At 37.2% G+C, this 24,247-nt stretch overlaps 1 protein-coding gene across 2 annotated transcripts in view; it reads left to right on the top strand.

Annotated features, from left to right (window-relative positions):
* The window catches only part of HIPK1 (homeodomain interacting protein kinase 1), a 47,154-nt gene that overhangs the window by 3,517 nt on the left and 19,390 nt on the right, over nt 1-24,247 (top strand). The window contains exons 2-7 of one of the 2 annotated variants that reach the window (XM_082648278.1): nt 6,766-7,843; nt 15,283-15,406; nt 21,585-21,704; nt 22,485-22,571; nt 23,293-23,477; nt 23,821-23,881. In XM_082648278.1, coding sequence (XP_082504404.1) covers nt 6,768-7,843; nt 15,283-15,406; nt 21,585-21,704; nt 22,485-22,571; nt 23,293-23,477; nt 23,821-23,881 — 1,653 coding nt within the window. In that variant the 5' untranslated portion in view covers nt 6,766-6,767. Of the gene's footprint in view, nt 1-6,765; nt 7,844-15,282; nt 15,407-21,584; nt 21,705-22,484; nt 22,572-23,292; nt 23,478-23,820; nt 23,984-24,247 lie in introns of both variants that reach the window. The other variant, XM_082648277.1, reaches the window with a different exon arrangement.

Raw genomic sequence — 24,247 nt, 5'->3', positions numbered from 1 at the left:
ATGTTTATATTTGGAGCAGTAATGTGATCTCTTTATAGTCATTCATTCTAGCAAACATTTGACACACGCTGTGTGCCAGCCATTGTGATCGATGCCGATGATACAAAAGAAGAAGATACCTATTCTGCTGTTGGGAATTGCCATCATGGAACTTGCAGTTTAGAAGAGAAGTCAACTTTTAAATAAGTATTTATTTATTTATTCTAAGTATGACTACAAATAGTCATACTTAGAATAAAAATCCAGAGCAACTGCAAGTCAGTATGTATTCTGGCCGTTGTCTGCCTTTTTGTGTTCTGCTTCTACTATTTTTTCCCTTGTTCCGTTCCATCCATTCTGGTCTCTTCTTCAGATAGACCAAGAATGTATCTTGGCACTAACTGTTCTCTCACTGGGATGGCTTCTTCTTGTCAATTAGGTCTCAGCTTTAAGTGCCACCATCCTACAGTGCCTTCCCTGACCACCAAAGAGTATCTCTCCCCCTCCCACCATCTCGATCATGTCATTGTGTTTGTTTTCATCATAACATTTATCACTAGCTGCCATTTTCTTGGAGAAGAGGTGTTTATCTCCCCAGTAGAAAGTAAACTCCAGGAGATAAGGGATCTTGTCCATCTGGAACCACTGTTATCCCTGGGATCTAGAACAGTGCCAGCAGACATACTAGATGCTCAAAATATGTTTGTTCAATGAATAAATGAAATAAATAAGTACAAGTGTGGTAAGTGCTACTACTTCTGTAGTAGAGGATCCTGTGGGAGCCTTTATCAGGAAATCTAACCTAGTGGTCTGGAGAAGGCTTTCCTGAATGTATTTGTCAGCGTAGGGCTGGCTAAACAGTCTTGCTGAAGGAAAGTTGTTTTTCTCTCATGTAACAGCCTAAAGTAAATGTTCCAGGTTGAAGTGAGCATTCCTGCTGGGCAGGTTACTCTGCTCTACATGATCATTCAGGTACCCATGTTCTTTCCATCTTGCTGCTCTGCCAACCCTTGAGTGTTGTCTCAGGGCAGAAACTGGATCTCCATGGGTTCCTCCTGGTGGAAAGGGAGTGGAACACTAAAGGCTCATACGTCACTTTTTATTGGAGGGAGGGACTGGTAAAATGTTGTCTAGCCTTGTGCCTGGGATGAAGGAGAAAGTAGATTGTGGTCCAGACCAACAGCCTGTGCCACATTGAAAAAGTGAGCTTTAAGTAAAGGCTAAAAGAATAAGTAGTAGTTAAAAGAAGAGAAGACAGGGTAAAATGAAGTTCAGAGAGAGAATGTTATGTATGAAGGAACTGGGGCAGGAGAAACATTTCGAATTACTAGAAAAGAGAGTGCCTGGGGGAAAGAGTCAGTGAAACGTGGCTACAAAAATAATCAGGGTCCAGATCTTATAAAGCTTGACAATCCAAATTAGAGATTTTGGACTTTATCTTAAAGTTTTTATTTTATTTTGTTATTTTATTTATTTATTTTTGGCTGCGTCGCGTCTTCGTTGCTGCACGCGGGCTTTCTCTAGTTGCTGCGAGCAAGGGCTACTCTTTGTTGTGGTGCACAGGCTTCTCATCACGGTGGCTTCTTGTTGTGGAGCACGGGCTCTAGGTGTGCGGGCTTCAGTAGTTGGGGCGTGTGGGCTCAGTAGTTGTGGCTCGTCGGCTCTAGAGCGCAGGCTCAGTAGTTGTGGTGCAGGGGCTTAGTTGCTCTGTGGAATGTGGGATCTTTCTGGACCAGGGCTCGAACCCGTGTCCCCTGCATTGGCAGGCGGATTCTTAACCACTGGGCCACCAGGGAAGTCCCTATCCTAAAGTTTTAAATGAGGGATAGATAATGCATTTTTAAAAGCTTCAGTTGTAAGGTGAAGAATGAATTGAGAAGGGACCTTAAAAAAAACCCTTCAATTGTAAGGTGAAGAATGAATTGAGAAGGGCTAGAGAGTACCATTTTGGGAAAGTTAGGCTGTTGAACTAAGTAGTGCAGGATTGTGCAGTAGGTGGGAGATATTTGGTGTTCCAGTGAGAGTTTTCTTTCCAATCTTATCTTTTTCCAGAATGTGTATTCTTATTTACCCACTTTAATGATATGAATACTCTTTATATATCAGTGTGCTGGAGAATACGTACATCTGTGTACATGTCAGCTGAGGACAAGTGCTAGAGGAAGAAATCAATATGCAGTACTGATGGTAGGTTATTTAGATCATCTATTGTTAAATTGTATCAAAAAGTCAAAGATGACTCCAAGCAAAAGCATTAGGAATTTATTATTGGTATGTCCAGGAAAAGATGGAAGTTAGTCAAGACTAAGGGCAAAACACTGATAAATGATTACCTCCATTGTCATACTCAGCTATTTCGTTCATAGTTATAATATTTGAATTCTTTATGGTAAGATTATCTAACTGTAGTGCCCAGAGGATGGGGCACCCAGTAAATGTTGTTAAATAGATGTGCCCATGACAGGGAGTGGAGAAGCTGTTAATTTGACTGTTTTTGAAAGCCTTGGAGTCTAGCAAGACTCAATTCTCTTTTTAGCAATACGTACAAGTACCAGTAGCCTTTTGCCTTTTGTTCTAGTTTGGGATTAATGCAGTGGGAAAGTTTGTCATTATATTTCCATGGTTAAATCCTTGGAAAGTCAGGTTTGAAATGAAAAGACTAGTTTATTGCTAGAGTCAAGAGGGGAAACATTTTCAGGAAGTTAGCTTTTAATTTATTGGGAGCTGTTCTCATGTGAATTGAAAATAGTGTAATGTGCTTAACGGAGTGTGATACATTGTAAATTTCCCACAGATGTTAATTCTATTCCATGGTTTTGTTTGGGAAGTCTCAGCCTAGGGAGAAAACTGCCTCTCACCCCCCCACCCCACCCCCTGCAAAAAAAAAAAAAGAAAAAGAAAAAATTTTTTGGGGACATAGTATCTTTATTTCGTGTTTAGAAATGGCTGTTTTTAGCGGAATTTCAGAGTGTTATATAAATAAGAGTATAGATTTTTCTAGGCAATTTTGATTCTGTATTTTCTTCTCACCTAGTGCTTGTTGAGGTCAGGCTGAGTCTCAGCCACACTGTAAGAGTCCTGGTGGCATGACATTGACTTCAGTACCATACACCCTTGCTGGGGGGAAGGCCAGTGAAATTCTGGGTTGTTATCTCCCTATGGGTGGACTTAAGTTTGTCTTACTGAGTAAGAATTATTATATTTATTTATATACTTAAACTTTTGGAGCAGTTTCCTAGAACTTGTGCTTTTTGCAGTACTCAGTGTGAATTTGAAGCCATCAGTATCTGTTATTTTGTTCACTGGGTGAAAGGTTGTCATTAACATTCCTCTGGTAAACAGAGGAAACTTTTGAAAAGTGTCCAGTTATGATCATCATACTTTTAAAAACTTGGAGCTACATTTCCTGAATTCTTTTCAGTATAAGCCCCCATATTCCTATACATAGCTACAAACTGCAAATTTTGTATAGTATTCAAATTTTTTACTAAATACTTTTAGGTACATGAGGTTGTGCTTATGTATTTTGATAGATTGTTAAAAGTAGTAACTCAACAAATACACGATGGAAAACAAATTTCAAAAATTTGCTTCCTTTTCGTTGTTCAGAAATTAGTTTGATATTATGACAAGAAATATTTTTGCATATATTAATAGGTAAATTTTGTAAAGGCACTACTTGATTTCAGTTTTTCTCTTATTATAGTTTGGTATTATGTCAGTGATATAGGTAGAATAAGATGATTTGTAAATCTGTAACCTAGGAGTTAAATTGCAATAACATTTTTTTAAAATATTTATTTATTTTGGTTGCTCCAGGTCTTAGTTGTGGCTCCAGAGCTCCTTAGTTGCGACCCGTGGGCTCCTTACTTGTGGCATGTGAACTCTTAGTTGTGGCATGCATGTAGGATCTAGTTCCCTGACCAGGGATCGAACCTGGGCCCCCTGCATTGGGAGCGCTTAGTCTTATCCACTGCGCCACCAGGGAAGTCCCGCAATAACATTCTTTTAATTTATACTTTTTTTCTCTTCAAGGTTCATATAAATTATAGAAACTCTTGTTTAAAGTAAATCCAGACAGCATTTTAGAAATTGAAGGTTGAGGGTTTGTTCTTTCTTCTAGCTATCTGGTCCAGTGCAGATGGTTTTTAGTTGCATTCAAGCACAAAGAAATGTACACTTTGTTTTTTTATGTTCTGTAACATCCCTTGTCATGTTTCCTTCCTTTCTAGTTGTGTGTGTTTATTCTCTTATGACTAATAAAATTACACTGTGTGTACTAGAGTGGAGGCTTCCCCCATATCTCAAGGACTGCACAGATAAAAGAGAGGGATGTCAAAAAACCAAAACAAAAGAAGCATTTGAGAGTCCTGCAATTTAACATGAGTAGTAGGGAGTAGAAATGAAGTTGGTAGGCAGTGGTCAAATCACCCAGCAAATACTGAGTGTCTGTATATTGTCAGAGTCTGTGGTAGGTTCTGGTGATAAAAGCAAAAGAACAAGACAGATATGGTACCTGCTCTCATGGAACTTTTACAGTATCCGGGGATGTAACATTAAATAAATAATGTTATAAGATAGGTACAGGGTGTTGTGGGAATGCAGTGGTGGTGATGATTGTGGGGAGTGTGTGTGTGTGTGTGTGAGTGTGTGAGAGAGAGAGAGAGAGGGAGGGAGGGAGGGAGGGAGGGAGGGAGGGAAGAAACAGTTTTCCTAGCAGAGAGTCTCCAACATAGAGGGCCTCCCAAGAACTGAAAGAAGGGACAGTATGACTGGAGTGGTGGAAGAATCGAGGTGGGGAGATTTTGGAAGACAGCAACTAGATTTGTGGGGAGCTTATTAAGGCAAGTTGAGGATTTTGGATTTTATCCCTAAAGCAATGAAAGACCCTGGAGGCAGAAGGAGGGAGATGGTTAACAAAGAGCAGTCCTCCAATATATAATACATAGTTTAAAAGCAAAGGTCCCCTGAGTGCATTCAGGATGAGTTTGGAGGCTCCTGGCAGTTTGAACTAGAAAGGTTCCAATAAGGGTAGAGAAAAAATGGCTGATTTGAAATATGCTTAGGAAGTAGATAAGATTTGTTATAGGTTAGATATGGGGATTAAGAGAGGGAAACAAGGGAGGGGAATGAGTCAGGATAATAATATTAAGTGAGTTTTTGGCACTAAGCATGTCATGTGTATTAAATCATTTAATTCACCATTTTATAGATGAGGAAACTGAGACTTATTGCCTCCCTGATTTTTTAGCTTGAGGTGTTAGATGCATGATGGTGTCTCATAATTGAGGTAAAAAACTGGGCGTGGGGTGGAGGCTCAGAAGTTTAATTCTGGACATCTTGAATTTGAGATGTCTCTGAGATATCCAAGTTGAAGTGTGGAGTGGTTATTTGAAAATAAGGATTTGGAGTTCAAGAGAGAAGTCTGGGTTAGAGAGGGAAATTTGTTACTTTTTCGCAGATGACTAATGCTGGGAAGTAGTGAAAAGAGGGAACATGTGGAGCAAGAGAAGAGGGATTAGTGTGGAGGCCCGAGGCACCTGAGGGTTATGTGATTCAGAAGGAAGAAGATAAATATGAAATGGCTTGTATGCTAGGTCAAATGTTTGGACTTTATTCTGAAAATATTAGCTTTGGGATTAGTCTTTGGGCTTTTTGAGCTTGAGGTGTCTGTGGGACATTCAGGGACAGAAAGGTGGGCAGTTCTTATTACTTTTCCCCATATTTTTCTAAGGATGACTTCCCTAGGTTCTTCAGAAGATCCCGTCTGGGCTTTGCCTCATCCTGATTACTTTCTTCTGGTCAGTTTATCAATGGTCCTTTTACAACATAGTGGGCAGAGCTAGACACTGTTTTATTTGTGATCTGAGCAGAGTGGGTTGCCTTCACTTTGCTACATTCTGGACACTACTTTTTCTGTGAATATAGTTTAAGATTGAATTAGCTTTTGAGGGGAGAGGAACATTATTACATAATGTTTCTCTTGCTAACAAAGTGTTTTTCATATATGATCCTGTGAAACCTTGTATCTCTTATCCTTGTGCTTTGTGCTAGCCAGATTTTGGACCTAAGTAGGAAGTCAATATCTGTGTTAAATGTCATCAGCTAGATTTACCTTATGGTTTCTGCTCTTTGTGATCTTTTTGGACCTGTTACTTAGCAATATTGAGTATCCTGCCCAAATCTGGTTCATCTATGAATTTTATAAGCATGTCATCTATGTCTACTTTTAAATAATTGATTTAAGGGCTAATCAGGGCAGGAATGAAGACAGCTGTGGAATGAACTCTGGGGCCAAAGAGCTTGGGTTTGAATTCTAGTGCTGCCACTTAAGAACTGTGTTATTTTGGGCAAATTCTTTTAACCAGTCTGTGTCTTAGTTTCCTCATCTGTAGAATGGAAATAATGATAGTATGTTTTTCAAAAGGTTGTGGTGAGAATTAAATGAGTTATGTGTATGAAGTGCTTAGACTACCACTTGACACATACTAAGTGATCAATCATCTAAGCTATTGTTGTTTTTATCTTATAAACCATCTTAGATGTTCATACTCTTTTAACAGTATGTCCTATTATTGCTGAGTCTCAAAAAAGTGATTCAGGATGTGTAATTAGACCAAAAAGTTTATCCTTCTATAATAGGAAACATGTTTTGGAAAATGTATAAAATAAAACCTCAGCCAGATATACGTTTACTTGTTTTTTTCTAAACTGAAAGTTTTCTGATATACTAATTGAGGGGTTGTATAAAATTGAGGGCCTAATTCTTCCTCTTTCTTGGTGTAGGTATGGCATCACAGCTGCAGGTGTTTTCCCCCCCATCAGTGTCGTCGAGTGCCTTCTGCAGTGCAAAGAAACTGAAAATAGAGCCTTCTGGTTGGGATGTTTCTGGACAGAGCAGCAACGACAAATACTATACCCACAGCAAAACCCTCCCAGCCACACAAGGGCAAGCCAACTCTTCTCACCAGGTAGCAAATTTCAACATCCCTGCTTACGACCAGGGCCTCCTCCTCCCAGCTCCTGCAGTGGAGCATATTGTTGTAACAGCTGCTGATAGCTCTGCCAGTGCTGCTACATCAACCTTCCAAAGCAGCCAGACCCTGACTCACAGAAGCAACGTTTCTTTGCTTGAGCCATATCAAAAATGTGGATTGAAAAGAAAAAGTGAGGAAGTTGACAGCAACGGTAGCGTGCAAATCATAGAAGAACATCCCCCTCTCATGCTGCAAAACAGGACTGTGGTGGGTGCCGCTGCCACGACCACCACTGTGACCACAAAGAGTAGCAGTTCCAGTGGAGAAGGGGATTACCAGCTGGTCCAGCATGAGATCCTTTGCTCTATGACAAACAGCTATGAAGTCTTGGAGTTCTTAGGCCGGGGAACATTTGGACAGGTGGCTAAGTGCTGGAAGCGGAGCACCAAGGAAATTGTGGCTATTAAAATCTTGAAGAACCACCCCTCCTATGCCAGACAAGGACAGATTGAAGTGAGCATCCTTTCCCGCCTAAGCAGTGAAAATGCCGATGAGTATAATTTTGTCCGTTCTTATGAGTGCTTTCAGCATAAGAATCATACCTGCCTTGTGTTTGAGATGCTGGAGCAGAACTTATATGATTTTCTAAAGCAGAACAAGTTTAGCCCACTGCCACTCAAGTACATCAGACCAATCTTGCAGCAGGTGGCCACAGCCCTGATGAAGCTCAAGAGCCTTGGTCTAATTCACGCTGACCTTAAGCCTGAAAACATAATGCTGGTCGATCCAGTGCGCCAACCCTACCGAGTGAAGGTCATTGACTTTGGTTCTGCTAGTCACGTTTCCAAAGCTGTGTGCTCAACCTACTTACAGTCACGTTACTACAGGCAAGTGGCAAATGCTAAAGAGCATGTCTTCAACTAGAGATCTGTCTTTATATTTAACATATATTACAAAGGGCTATGTATAACAATGAATTTATTTACAGATTTCAACACAGAATAGGATAATATACTTTAGTATTATCCTAAATATATTTAGTATTTAATATTCCATGTGTGTGGCATTCCTATATGTAACATTATTTTATTTCTGAAATTTTAACTCTAGAAAAATTAATTCAGTCTGATTCTGAAGGTTGTTCCTAGTTGAATTATAGTAGCATCTGGTTCCTTCTTTACTACCGTTATACCTAATTTTCCCATTTTAAAGTATCTTTAAATATATAAGATGTTTACTTATATGTGATGAATTTGGGCATATGCTGCTATTTTTCCCAGGTTCCTCTCTTGGCAGGTAAGATGCCTTGGGAATAATTCCAAGTTTAACTCTAGCAACGTTTTATTATTTTACATTTTCTTTCTTGCATGATAGAATTGGATTAGATGATTGCTAAGGTCTCTTCTCGTTTTAATATTCTCCATAGTCCTTTGAACTTATTTGCATATGAACTTATTTGGTTCCATAGTCCTTTGAACTTATTTGCATATGAACTTATTTGGTTATCCTAAAATGGCCTTGACCCAAACACCTTATACTTTAGTGATTTATATTTCCATATTGATACTTCTAATAAAGCTACCTTTTCAATATATAATAATTATTGGGACAGAACTTAAATGCTGGTATGTAGAATTTTGTCTGTACTGTAATCAAGGAGCATTACTGAAAGAGAGAAGACGGGAAAGTCTTTAAATGAGCTTTTATTTCTCAGTACGTCATTTATCTGTCTAGTTATTAATTTTAAAGAATCTGATATTTATTTTAATGGTCGTGCATTAAACACAGATTGTACACTCACCCAATCACGAAGTGAAACAATAAAAAAAGATAACCCACAAAATAAGTTTTATCAAGAGATATGTCCAACATGCCAAATGCCTATAATAAATTTTGAGGAAATAGAAATTCTGAACTAAGAATTTTATATTATGTGTGAAAATAATGTAAGGACATTTTAACCTGTATAGGGACTCAGAAAATATGCCATCTACATATTTTTGTTTTTCTAATTGTGATAAAACCTACCTAACATGAAGTTTACCATTAACATGTACCATTCAGTGTTGTGAAGTATCTTCATAGTGTTGTATAGCCTTCACCACTATTTCCAAATGTTTTTTATCACCCAAAACAGAAACTCTGTAACCATTAAGCAGTAACTACTCCACCCTCCTACCCCCTACCCCTGTTACCTCTATTTGACTTTCTGTCTCTACGAAATTGCCTATTCTAGATATTGCATATAAGTGGAATCATACAATATTTCTCCTTTTGGGTCTGACTTACTTCACTTAGCATAATGTTTTCAAGGTTAATCTCTGAAATTCTGTAGCATGTATCAGAATTTCATTCCTTTTCAGGACTGAATAATATTCTATTGCATGTATATACCACATTTTATTTATCTATTCATCTGTTGATGGACACTTGGGTTGTTTCCACATTTTTGGCTATTGTGAATAATGATGTAATATGAACATTGGCATTCAAGTGTTTGAGTCCCTGTTTTCAATTCTTTTGGGTATAAAACTAGAAGTAGAGTTGCTGGGTCATATGGTAATTCTTTAACTTTTTGAGGAACCACCAAACTTTTTTCTCAGCCATTGCATGATCTTATATTTCCACCAGCAATGCATGAGGATTCCAATTTCTCCATATCCTCACCAATACACCAGCACTTGTTATTTTCTTTCTCTCTCTTTTTTTTTTTTTTTTGGATAATAGCCATCCTTATGTATGTGAAATGATATCTCATATAGTTTTGATTTGCATTTCCCTAGTGTTTAGTGATGGTGAGCATCATTTCATGTGCTTATTGGCCATCTGTATGTCTTCTCTGGAGAAATGTCTTAAGTCCTTTGTCCATCTTTGAATTGGATTGTTTTTTGTTGTTGCTGAGTTGTAGGAGTTCTTTATATATTCTGAGTATTAATCCCTGGTCAGATATATGATTTGCAGATATTTTCTCCCATTCCATGGGGTTGCCTTTTCACTATATTGATAGTGTTGTTAGCACAAAAGTTTTAAATTTTGATGAAGTCCTATTTGTCTTTTTTGTTGTTGCTTATACTTTTGGTATATTCAAGAAATCGTTGTCAGGGCTCCCCTGGTGGCGCAGTGGTTGAGAGTCCGCCTGCTGATGCAGGGTACATGGGTTCGTGCCCCAGTCCGGGAAGATCCCACATGCCGCGGAGCAGCTGGGCCCGTGAGCCATGGCCGCTGAGCCTGCGCGTCCGGAGCCTGTGCTCCGCAACGGGAGAGGCCACAACAGTGAGAGGCCCGCATACTGCAAAAAAAAAAAAAAAGAAATCGTTGTCAAACAAATGTCATGAAGCTTTTCCCCATGTTTTCTTCAAATAGCTTTAGCTCTTATATTTAGGTTTTTGATCCATTTTGAATTAATTTTTGTATGGTATAAGGTATGGGTCCAATTTCATTCTTTTGCATGTGGATATTCAGTTTTCCCAGCACCATTTGCTGAAAAGACTGTCCTTTCTCCATTGAATGGTCTTGACACTCTTGTCAGAATCCTTTGGCCATATATATGAGGGTCCATTTCTGGGGTCTTCCTTCTGTTCCATTGTTCTAAATGTCTGTCTTTATGCCAGTACCATGCTTTTTTGATTACTGTAGCTTTGTAATAAGTTTTGAAATCAGGAAGTGTGAGACCTCTAGTTTTATTTTCTTTCAAGATTGTTTTGGCTGTTTTGGAGTCTCCTGAAATTCTATATGAGTTTTAGGATGGACTTTTCTATTTCTGAAAAAAACATCATTGGTGTTTATAGCGATTTCACTGAGTCTGCACATCACTTTGCGCAGTATTGACGTCTTAACAACATTGTCTTCCAATCCACCCTAATCTGTTTTTATCTATTCTTTTTATAGTTTTCTAAAGCTCTATCACAGTAATACTTGATGAGCCTAAGGCAAGTAGAATAGCAGCTCAGGCATTCCTTCTTTATATAAATTTTATCCACAGTGGTCCTGTGCATGTTGCATTGTTGCTTTATTAGAGTCCATTAAATCCTCACCCTCTTGTCTTTCAGAAAACCTCTCAAATCCTTTTGACCATTGAAGCATTCTGGCTCCAGAGCCAGCCTTCCTCTTACCCTCCTTTTTACATTGCATTGTTTACATTGCTTCATCTTGCTGATAACATGCCAAAGTACTATCAGTTGATGTAAATTTTTGCCACCATGCTGTCTCTGTTGGCCATGGGCACAGCTAAATGATTCAAGCAGTTAAAATAAAGTACTTTATTTCCTAGCCCACTGTAAATGTAAATGTAGACTAATTCCAAGAAAAGTTGCTGTCTTTGGGGCTTGAGTTTTAGGCACAAAGGTTTGTCATGCTTACAAGCTCAATGCTTTTCCATTCTGAACAGGCTAGCTGGCCTTAAAGCTGAGGTCACTTTGTTATGTACGGAAGGACAAGATCTAGATAAGGAAAACATATTTTCAGTTTATCCTAGACAAACAAACAATCCAGTTTCATCTGACACTGAAACCACAGTTAACACCTAAGCCACAGATGTAGGAAGTTAGACTTTATATAACATCTCTTATTTGGTTTGATGCCTCTGAGATGGGTGGGAAGAAACAAGAGTGTTCATGAAGATGAGCAGAGAATGATTTGTGCTGTTAAGTGATTCCAACCTTAGCTTGCTCTGGGTTCCAGTGAAATAGAGCTTTATGACTTAGGTGGAAGTTTTCAATTTAAAGGAGTTTGAAGTTGGGAAATCAAAATGGAAGGATTGCTATTTCTACCTCCTGGTTATAGCAGTGAGAGCCTGTTTAGTATTTGTTCTCAAAGGATGGGATGTATCTTCAAAGAGGAGAGTCACCATGTCCAAAGTACAATTAATGCCATTTTCCTACTAAAGGGAAGACTGCTAGTTTTGTTTTCCTTTTTTCTGTGCTTTAATAGGTAATCTTTTTTACTGCCCAGTTGTTAGGATGTCAGAGCTGGAAAGGGACCTAGAAGAGTAATTAACTTATTATATAGATGAAGTAGAACAAGAATTTCAGTGTATAGTTTATATTGAGGGATTGAGAAATATTGGAGGCCAAGGGGAAAGATGATATAGTAATGAAAATATTATCAAGAATCTTGATTTGAATTCAGAGGTTAAAACATTCAGTCTTTAGAGGTGAACCTGCTCTAAATGATGTTCAGTAAAAGAAGATAACTTAAGTCTTTTTGCTTCCTGGAGTTTACATAAGTCTAACATTTTTAGGCTCTAATGAAAGTGAAAAGTCCTCAATAGACTGAGCAGCCTTATTTTATTTTACTTTATTTTTACTGCTTTCCTTGTTTTTCTTTTGATACTTACCTTTTTGCATGGTAGATGTGGTAGAGTTAACTGTTTTGGGTGAGCTTTTACTTGAAATACTAAGCTGCTTTTGTTACTCCAGAAGCAGAGCAAGACCAAATGGAAAAACTGATTCCAGTCAGTCTTCAGGGTTTTTTTGTTTAGTGGGCTTGGGAGATGGAATTAGTGTTTTTCTTAATTTCCCTTAAACTTTAAGCCTTAGAAGCCTAACAGTTATCACATCTTATGGCTACCTTTTTAAAGAAGTAAGTTATTGGGTGGCCTGGCCCCTCCCTGTGACCTGCCTTTTGGATTTTAAAATGTCTTCCTGGTATAGTAGGAATGGCAAAATTAATCTGCTGCTCTTCAGTTGATGTTTAGGAATGTTCTAAGCCCAGTTTTTATTTTGGCACAAAGCCATTTGCATTCTCCCTGCCAGCTATTTTTGGCACTGTCATGAACTTAGAAATTAATGAGTCTGCTCAGTGAAAGTAAAAATTGTGTTCCTTTTCAATTTTAGAAAGGCTTTTATGTTTCTGGGTACTCTTACCCTCTAGTTTATTAATGCTATCAAACATGCCACAGTGGTTGTATTTAATTGAACTCTGAAATTCCATCAGTAATATGGGGCTCTAGCCACCTGCAATAGGAATATCACTTTTTTGTTTTCTTTGGCTAACAGAACCACAGTTCACATTAAATAGCCCCAAAACTGATGGTATTAGTGGTTCCACCCTTAGCTGTCAAATAGTGTAAGTCCCAGCAGGCCTGGATCTTCTGCTGTTTCTGTGCAAGGATCAGGAAAGTTTTTAGACCCTTTGGAGTCCTCTAATTTACCATTTTCTAGGGGCTACTTAGAAAATTACTCTGGGAGGATATTCTTATTTAGGGAAATAGCTTTATACCCTCCCCACTCAGTCTTTGTCTGCCCCCCCTCCCCCATACACACAACACAACAATAAGCACATACTACTTAAGAATAAAATTTGGGAAACCTAGGCACTTCATGAGCAGCCATGGCCAATGGTTCCTAATGGAGAGATCTGCTTTTCCATTTAGCTCCTGATTAATGAGGGATCTGGATCTGGAGTGTCCTTACAGATTCAAATTCTGTGACTTGTAAGAAGGAAAGGAAATTATTTGGAGATGATAAAGTGTTTCAGAGCTCAGACCTTGGATCCAGACTGCCTGGGCTCCAGCCTTGGGCAAGTTACTTAACCTGCCAGTGCCCAGTTTCTACATCTGTAAAATGGAAATAATACTTTCTTACATAGAATCTAAGGTGCCATTGATTGTAAGATGAAATATAATATTATTTATGTACCAATAAGAAAGTAAAGGCACTGCCATTAAACTAAAATATATCATCATTTGCAGGAATCTTCTTAATTTCAGAGATGTTAAAATGTGAAAAATGTGTACCTTATAATTGATGACTTAACAGTGATAAGATATACTTTCATAGGATTGTTGTAAGAATTAAGTGAACCCCACATTTTAAAGAACTTAGTGCGTGGCACATACTAAGTACTATATAAATGTCATCTATTATTAATATAACCTATTATTATCATCCCCCTTTTGAATCCATTTATCTCTTAATTTTAGTTACAATTTGAAAAATACCATGTATACCACCATGCCAAATAGATAGGTATGTATTTAACTTTTACTTATTTAGAGACAGTATAATGTACTCAACTTCAGAGCTAGGCCACCAGGATTCAAATTCTAGCTCTGCCACTTATTAACTGTGTGATTTTGGGCAAATTACTTAATCTCTTTGCCTCTGTTTCCTCCTCTATAAGTATAACATAGAGGGGATAATAATTTTGCCTTGGATATATTCATATAGAGAGAGCTCTTAGTTTATGGTATTACCATAATTTTCTCTTTAAGTTTTCGTAGGGTTGGGTTTCTCACATGGAGCATTAGTGGAAATGAATATTTCTGAAGGCACACAGAGAGTTCAAAGTTTTAAAAGAATGATGGTATAATAATAATAGTCATTGTTTTATCTAACACTTACATAACACACCATGTGCCAGGTGCTGGTCAAGAGCTTTAATATTTGAACGACATCATTATCATCATTATTTTTTACTTATTTATTTTAACCTTACCACAACCTTATGTAGTAAGAGGTACTCATCTCCATTTTATGAATGAGGAACCTGAGGCTCATAGTGGGAATCAGCCGCATAGCACAGGGAGATCAGCTCAGTGCTTTGTGACCACCTAGAGGGGTGGGATAGGGAGGGCGGGAGGGAGATGCAAGAGGGAGGAGATATGGGGATATATGTATATGTATAGCTGATTCACTTTGTTATACAGCAGAAACTAGCACACCATTGTAAAGCAATTATACGCCAATAAAGTTGTTAAAAAAAAAAAAAAGAACCTGAGGCTCAGAAAGATTGCCTACAGCTGTTAAATAATGGAATTAGGATTTGAACCACTGTGTCTCTACAGAAAGCATTTCTGTCATAAAGGGGTATTTATTGATCAGGCCATTTAATTGATTTTTCTGTAATTAAAAAGTAAGAATAAAAAGAATAAGTCCATAATCCCTTATCTGTAATTTCTAAATTCAGAAAGCTTTCAAAGCTAAAAATCTTTTTCTAAGTTTGGTATAAACTTATTTATTGGCAAGACCTGGCTTGAATCAATGTAAGGCTGTTTAAAGTATTTGGCTTAGTGTGATTGCTCATATGTTTTGTTGCAGAAGTATTAATGTGTTTGATTATGGGATGCTTCCCTAAACTCCATTGGGATTATTATAAAGTATGTAGTTTATGCATGGGTAGTACCTTTCTGAAATTCAAAAAGCTCTGAATTTCAAAACACATCTGGGGCCAAGAGTTTGGAATTATGGATTTTATACCAAAGATTGTTTTCATTTTCATTAAATCAATGTACCTTTACCTGATACTAAAACAAGACTTAATCAACATAGTTAGTTTCCCAAAATAATGTGTAATTTTTTTAATTTGCTATTTTTGTTTTTGCTAGAGCCCCTGAAATTATTCTTGGATTACCATTTTGTGAAGCTATTGATATGTGGTCATTGGGCTGTGTGATAGCTGAGCTGTTCCTGGGGTGGCCTCTTTATCCTGGTGCTTCAGAATATGATCAGGTAAGAGTGTTTATTTGGATGGCAATAGAAAGCAAGTAGTTACTGATGAAAGGTTCTAGAGGAATAGAGGTACTAGTGAAGTATTTATTTAGGTTGTAGGGAAAGAATAGTCCAATTAAAAATAATTTTTTAAAGAATAGAATTTTCTCTACCTGCTTCTTAGTCTGAAGTTATATTTGCAATTCTAAACTTTAAAAAGGATTTTATTTTATATTACTTTAGGTTGCTACTTTTCCAGGTCTATAATGATTTATTAGAGACTTAACTTGTCAGCCAATATGTCTTGTGAATTAGGATATGAAAGTAGAGTAAGGATGTGAAGTTGGAATTTTAAGAGCAAACTTTGGCTCATTTAGTGCTCTTTATTCCTTTTTATACATGACACACACTGAAGTAATTACTGTCCGCATACTGAAACACATTGGACCCTAGAAATTGTGATGTGTATTAGGTCTCTGTAACATAGGATTTAGGAGGGAAATCTTATGAGTTGAAAAGTATTGTAACAAATTATCTATGTTTCAAAACAGACAAGCTTTAGAAGATATGCTACAACTTCCTAAGAAACTGGTCCTAAGGAAAAAAGTTTTGCCATGGAAGTAAATTGTGAATTCTCATTTTTTGTTCTTAAAAAAAAATGGTTCTATGGTTATTTTAAACCATTAAAAGAGAAAAGAGCAAAACAGTGTTTTTCCCTATTCAACCTGGAATTTTGACTCCTCAGTCCATTTTACAGTAGATGTAATATTTACCAACTTCCAAAAATTTGACTCTTTGGATTTGTCTCTGAGTGAGACATAAAAAATGAGTTGTTCGTATAAGTAACCAGTTACATTGAGCTTTGTAATTTTTCAGTCTTTCATCCACCTTGTGAGACGTGAACCACCTTCCTTATTTTAACAACAACAACAAAGAAGTGTGAGGGAGATTAAATGATGCAAAACCACAGTTACTTGAACCAGTCCATTGATTCTCCTCTTTCGGTTTTAGACTCTTGAGAATCTGATGAAGCTATGGATCTTCTCAGAAAAATATGCTCACAATGTTTTATATACAAAGTTAGGGAATTCGTGGACCCCCCGATTAAGAAAACTTGCTCCGAGCAATTATAGCCTCTAAAGTGCCATTCCTAGGCCAAATGTTTTGTGGCATCTCTTTAACCTTAGTAAACAGATTGCATTGTAAATATTCCTAGGAAGTGGAACCAAATAAAATTAGATTTAGGAGCTAAGGTACAATGGAGGGTTACCTTGTAAAGAAATGATATACTAGTTTTGAGAATTTTTGCCTCGTGCACAAATGTGAAAATGGGTTGTAGGAGAAAGTTGTTTTTTTCCCATGCTTAATAATGAATAAATAGGGTGTTGCTGTTGTAGAGCAGGATTGGGAATACTTTATCTTGATGCATCTTTGCTTATACAGAAAGATTCCTGTGGCAGGATCCTTGTTCTTACAGCTGAGTTTTTTTAAAAACAACTTTATTGAGATATAATTCACATACCGTATAATTCAGCCATTTAAAGTGTGCAACTCAGTGGTCTTTAGTATGTTCACAGGGTTGTGAACCATAGCCATAATCAGTTTAGAACATTTTCATGACTCTAAAACGAAACCCAGTACTTACTAGCAGTCAGTACCCATTCTTCCCTAACCACCCCACCACCACGCTGGGAGCCAGTAATCTACTTTCTGTCTGTATAGATTTGCCTATTCTAGCATAGCATATTCATCACATACAATATGTGGTCTTTTGTGCTGGGCTTCTTTTACTTAGCATGATGTTTTTCATCCATGCTGTTGCCTGTATCAGAACTTCATTACTTTTTATGGCTGATCAGTGTTTCATTGTGTGTATGTCTATATGTATATGTGTGTGTGTGTGTGTGTGTATGTATATGTATATATGCCACGTTTTTTTATGTGCTCATCTGTTGATGGACACTTGGGGTGTTACCACCTTTTGGCTGTTGTGAATAATGGTGCTATGAATATTGGTGTACCAGGGTTTAAGTCCCTGTTTTCCGTTTCTTTGGGTATAAAGCTAGAAGTAGAATCGCTGAGTGTCTTGCTAATTCTATGAGTGTCTGAGAAAGTACATGAATAGATTATAGTTGAAAACTTCCCTAACATGGGAAAGGAAATAGTCAAGCAGGTGCAGGAAGCACAGAGAGTCCCATACAGGATAAATCCAAGGAGAAACACGCCAAGACACATATTAATCAAACTGTCAAAAATTAAACACAAAGAAAAAACATTAAAAGCAGCAAGGGAGGGCTTCCCTGGTGGCACGGTGGTTGAGAGTCCGCCTGCTGATGCAGGGGACATGGATTCGTGCCCCGGTCCGGGAAGATCCCACATGCCGCGGAGTGGCTAGGCCCGTGAGCCATGGCCGCTGAGCCTGCGTGTCCGGAGCCTGTGCTCTGCAACAGGAGAGGCCACAACAGTGAGAGGCCCGTGTGTACCGCAAAAAAAACCCCAAAAAACAAACAAACAAACAAATAAACAATGACAATAATACTTTGTTTGCATAAAGGTGGGGTCTTTGTTGTTGCTTTATTTTAAGCTATGTGAAAAGCAGTATCTGTATGATAGTTCCCATTCTACTTTCACAGTTTAACTCTTTTCATTCTATAATATTAAACATTTTTAATGTTTTAATATTGTAAGTGCATTATTGTAGAGAAATTAGAAAAGATGCAGTAAGCCAAGAGACAAAAATTTCAACCTTTAGTGGTTCTACCCCTCAAAGGTAACCTGTTACGTTTTGTTATATTTTGTATTTATTTATATATTTTAATTTGTTAATTTTCTTTATGTATTTATTGACTACTGTCATAGGTACTCTGGTTACTGGGGATACAGTGCTGAATAAAACATTGTCCTTGCCCTCATGGAGGCTGTAGTTTGGTGGTGGGAAATAGACATTAAGTAAATAATCACACAAATAATAATATAGTACAATTGAGATAAATTCTATGAAGGGAAATGTAGTTTTGCAGTTTATGTGTGTGTGTGTGTGTGTGTGTGTGTGTGTGTGTGTGTGAGAGAGAGAGAGAGAGAGTGTGTGTGTGAGAGAGAGAGTGGACATGCGCGCACACGCGTGCACATGCATGTATGGACATGCCTGTATCTCCTGACCATGTATGTCCTAATGCCTCTTGATTATACTCATTTTTTCCTATTGCTATTACCCTCGTCCAGGCTGTCTTCATCACTTACATGGGCTACTAGACAACCTCCCTTTTACCTACTCTGGCCTCCCTCTACGTCTTTTTTCCAGAGTGATTTTTTTTCAGAACACAAATTTGATCATGCCACTCTCCTGCTCTTTAGTGGTTTCCCATGATTTAGAATTAAGGGCTAAATCGTTAATATGGCCTCTGAGCCTCTACCTGGGTTGTTCTCCTCTTCCTCTCTTCCTTTCAAGATTTGATCTTATACCATTTCTTCTTGCTTTTCTTGCACTAGCCCCACTGGCATCATTTCAGCACTGGTTAAGAATGTTTCCTTCTAGCACAGGCCCTCACACATACTGTTCTCTTAGTCTGGAATGCTTCTCCACCACCCATTCATTTTGTTTAGTCAGTCCCTACTCATTTATTAGCTAACGTGTCACTTCTTCAAGGATGTTTTCCTCACCAGTCCCCAGTCTAGGTCAGGTTCCTTTGTTATGTATTTTTATAGAAGCCTGTTTATTTTCTTCAGGATGCCAATTCAGTTTGAATTATGCATTCAGTGTCTGTTTCCCTCACTTGACTGCAAAGTCCATGAGAGCAAGAACCATGTCTATTTTAACAATCACCACTGCCTGGCTTAATAAGTACTTACTGAAAGAATGAATATGTGCTACATATAGTTATGTTTCATATATAAACTTATGGACATAGAGGAATACATATACTGTGTTTCATCAAATCTAAGACACTGTTGATTGAGAGATGAACTACTTTTCTGTACCTCTAAGAAAGAATGCTTCCAATTAAACCATGATTTATCATGGCTATCAGTTTTAAGACATATCCTCATTTCAGAGATGTTAATGTGAAAAAATGTGCCTCTTAGAATCAGTGAAGTGTAATTTTTTTAAGTGAGGTCATATTTAATTTGTAATCTGCTTTTTCAGTTAGTATATTATGAAATATCTTTCTTTACAATGTCGATAAATATACTTTTACCCTATCATTTAAAATGTCTGCATAGTATTTCATTGTACAGATTTTATCCTGGATTTTAAATTCCCTTTTTGTATGGAAAAGAAGTTCACATTTAAAATGTTCTCATCCACATCAATTTTTTTTTTTTCTATTTTGCCAATGCTGTATTTTGGCTTCCAGTTAGGTACCTCTCACAGATTCAGAGTAATATCCTGCTGTTTTCTAAAATTGTCTTGTGACGGCCGGCCAGATTTGGCCTGTAGGCCATAGTTTTCTGACCTCTGCTTTACACTCTTAAAAAATTGTTGAGGACCCCAAAGAGCCCTGTTTATGTAGCTTATATCTATTAATATATATTGCATTAGAAATTAAAACTGAAATTTTTGGGGAGGAGAGGTGAGAAGTAAGATTTCCTTGCTTAAAAGTTTCTTTCTAATTTCGTCATTAAATATAGCCATTCTTATGTGGAGGGGGGGATGGTTAAAAAAATTATCTCTTGTTTTACTTTCAGTAGGTCAGGAAAGAAGCAGATTGCTTTTTTGGATAGGGAGAATTGTGAAAGCAAACAGAAATGTGAACAATAAAACTGGGAAACTTTTATTTTTATTTTTTAAAATATTTATTTGGTTGTACTGGGTCTTAGCTGCGGGAGGTGGGCTCCTTAGTTGTGGCACGTGGGCTCCTTAGTTGCAGCAGGTGGGCTTCTTAGTTGTGGCACACAGGCTCCTTAGTTGTGGGAGGTGGGCTCCTTAGTTGTGGTATGCAAACTCTGAGTTGTGGCATGCATGTTGGATCTAGTTTCCTGACCAGGGGTCAAACCTGGGCCCCCTGCATTGGGAGCACAGAGTATTATCCACTGTGCCACCAGGGAAGTCCCAAAACTGGGAAACTTTTATAACACAAGAATATACAGGCACATGTCTCATTAGCCATCAGAGCAGTGACATCATCACACATCACCTCTGGAAATCTCTATACCCATGAGAAAGAAATGAAAAAGGCAAATAACTTCTTAGTATTATTATGAAAATAGTTTATATTTCATAGACTCCCTGAAAGGATCTTGGGGACCCCTCAGTGTTTCCCAAACCACACTTTGAGAACTGCTGGTCTAGTTCAAAGTAGGTGTTCAATAAATATTGAATGGGGACTTCCCTAGTGGCACAGTGGTTGAGAATCGCCTGCCAATACAGGGGACACGGGTTCGATCCCTGGTCCGGGAAGGTCCCACATTTCTCTAGGCCACGGAGAAAGTAAGCCCGCGAGCCACAACTACTGAGCCTGCGTGCTACAGCTAGTGAAGCCTGTGCGCCTAGATCCTGTGCTCCACAACAAGAGAAACGACCGCAATGAGAAGCCCGTGCACCATAGCAAAGAGCAGCCCCTGCTCTCCACAACTAGAGAAAGCCCATGCACAGCAATGAAGACCTAATGCAACTAAAAATAAAAATAAAAATTGAATGAATGAACATAGTACCTGCCTTTTATTGATGTGGGGATAGAGAAACTAAATTGTTTAATTTTATGGTATGAGCAATTTAGAGTGGGGACAATTGACAAGAGCTAGAGTAGCCAAGGAAGGAAGAGGTTTATGGAAATTTTTTCCTAATCTCTTAAATTTGATAATGTATGAACAAACAAACAAAACCTTGGTAATCCATGAAATAGTTTGTTGGAAACTATTCTGTTCTGTCCTAGAAATTTCTTATAGTTTTTTGAACTCTGTATCAGAAATCTACCAAAAAAAAAGGTCACACAGAAAATTTTCAAAACTGAGTTTTCCTTGTAAATAATAGGTATAGTAACAAGGAAGTTACTGAATAAATATTTGGGAATTATCTGTGAGTGGGTTAGCATATATATCTACAGATAAATTTCATTTGTATTGATCAAATAGTTAATTTCTTTGCAGTACCTTTCTTTTTTTTTGACTAGAGCTAATATTTATAATATTTTAGTGTAAAAGTTTTTAATAATTTACCTTTTCACTCCAAATCAATGTTTTGATGGTTTTGACATTCCAGATTCGTTACATTTCACAAACACAAGGCCTGCCAGCTGAATATCTTCTCAGTGCCGGAACAAAAACAACCAGGTTTTTCAACAGAGATCCTAATTTGGGGTACCCACTGTGGAGGCTTAAGGTCTGACTCCCTTGCTATACTATACTATTCATTCCTGTACTCCTTAATTCCAATTTGAATTCAAAGTTTAGTTATTAAATTCTTGAGGTGGAGGGGGGCAAAAGGGGGGACAGTGGGAATTTTCATTTGCAGGAGCAAATACTTTGAGAAATTATATCATTGTACCCGTATGGCCTTATCCTTAGTTAAAAAAACAAAACATTAAATGCCAGTTCAATTGGCTGAGGTTATTTTATATATTTGAATCAGCAGCTAAGAAGGGGGTATGGAGAGTAGTGCTTATCATTAAGTGATAGGAAGAACTAGAGTAATTTAGTAGTGGCTGTTTTTTAGAGAATTCTCAATAAATATGACAAAACAACACAATTTTATAACTGCCCATATTAAGACCTTACTTATTTTCTTAAAACAAATAGATGTCTGAGTAATTTGATTAACCCAGTGACTCTGTCTCTGAGCCTATTGAATAGTTAGTATTTGAAATATTGTTTCATTTGAAAGTAGCTTTTAGAGAAAAATGGTAATGTCTCTTCTTAACTGACATTCTTCAGAAACTGTGCTACATCATTGCTTGCACATTTATTTTATCATTGTTGAAAGGGTGGACAGGTATCAAGGTCCCATCTCTCTACCAGAAGATTTTCTTGTTGTAAATTACTTTCACGTTTGTGATCTCTGGTTGGCAAGGTGACAACACTTGTATCTCTGTATTCTGACTTTAATTTAGAATAAGAGGTGAAAACATACAGATGGAATTTTTTAAAAATCTGTATTTTGTAGACACCTGAAGAACATGAATTGGAGACTGGGATCAAATCAAAAGAAGCTCGAAAGTACATTTTTAATTGTTTAGATGATATGGCTCAGGTAAGCATGGAAAGTTTCAGAAAGCCAGACATTTATGTATCTCTTTAATCAGAGATACACTTCCATTGGTGTTAAAGATAGATTCAATTTGTTATCGTCTAATATATGTTTTCATTTTTTACATAAATACATTAATATTCTTCCACATATTAAAAGAATGTTTGAATCCTAGCAAAGGATATTTTTAGAATTTACGTATTTCTCCTTTGCTTTTGCTTAACTAGTCTTTTGCATGTCAGTATTTTGAAATATTATTTACGAAGGTTCCTTTCTTGTCCATTTTTTCTACTAAATAAATACTTACATAAGAGCTAACATTTATTTAGTGCTTTTGTTCCAAACTTTGTCTAAACACATACTATATCATTTAATCTTTTCAGCAATAGAAACTATATTTAAGTAATAACAATCATTTTTACTTAACTTCTTTGATCTGGATTTTGAATGAAAAGAGCTTATTCAGCTTTATTCTACCAACAAACTGTACCAAATTGAAGATTTTAATTAGACAGTATAAGAAGAGCTTCCATTTGTGAAAAAATTTCCTCAGGTTTTTCTCTTGAGCTATATATATACACACACACACACACACACACACACACATATACATATTATACATATGAATATTATATATATAAATATGTATACATAGTGCACATGTTAAATGTCAGCATTAAAGGTTGAGTGATGAAGTATAATATTTCTAAATTTTCCTTGTAAGGTGAACATGTCCACAGACTTAGAGGGAACAGATATGTTGGCAGAGAAGGCGGATCGAAGAGAATACATAGATCTGTTAAAAAAAATGCTAACAATTGATGCGGATAAGAGAATTACTCCTCTGAAAACTCTTAACCATCAGTTTGTGACAATGACTCACCTTCTGGATTTTCCACATAGCAATCAGTGAGTATAGTATGGTCTGGGGCATTTTGCCATGATGTGGTTTTCTGTTGAGTTACCATCTTACAGCTAAATGGAAGTATCACAAGAGTAGTGGCTTTGATACTTGCATATTTGGCTTACTGATGCTTTTCCTTCTCATTGAAAAATCATGAAATTAAAAATTAGATGTGTAAAAAAAAATTAGATGTGTATTTTTCCTTTTTATGGTTATAAAAACTCTTGGTTCATTTTCTCTGAAAGTACTCAGGGGTAAAAAACCATTAATCTGTATTTATCTTGAGTTATTTGCTATCTGTTTAAATCTCGGCATTTATTTCATTGAATTTTTAATCTCTTTTTTCAGTGTTAAGTCTTGTTTTCAGAACATGGAGATCTGCAAACGGAGGGTTCACATGTATGATACAGTGAGTCAGATCAAGAGTCCCTTCACCACGCATGTTGCCCCAAATACAAGCACAAATCTAACCATGAGCTTCAGCAACCAACTCAATACAGTGCACAATCAGGTATTCAGTAAATGATTTTGGGAACTCAGACCTAAGTGGGATAAAAACTAGTAAGAGTACAGGGTGAGGTAGAGAAACCCGTCTTTGCTTTGGTGGTCTTGTAGCTTCGTAAGAATTTTCAGACTGATAATACCTACACATCATGTGCTGACAAAAATTAAAAACAAAGGCCTAATCCATGCCCTCATAGTCTTAGCATAGCCAAATAAGTGGAACCTGGCTTCTATACTACTTACTGCTGTTGATTGTACTGACTTCAGCCAA

Source organism: Grampus griseus, assembly GCF_964374135.1.
Source record: "Grampus griseus genome assembly, chromosome: 1".
Taxonomy (NCBI): domain Eukaryota; kingdom Metazoa; phylum Chordata; class Mammalia; order Artiodactyla; family Delphinidae; genus Grampus; species Grampus griseus.
This window is presented reverse-complemented; position numbering and strand designations above follow the sequence as displayed.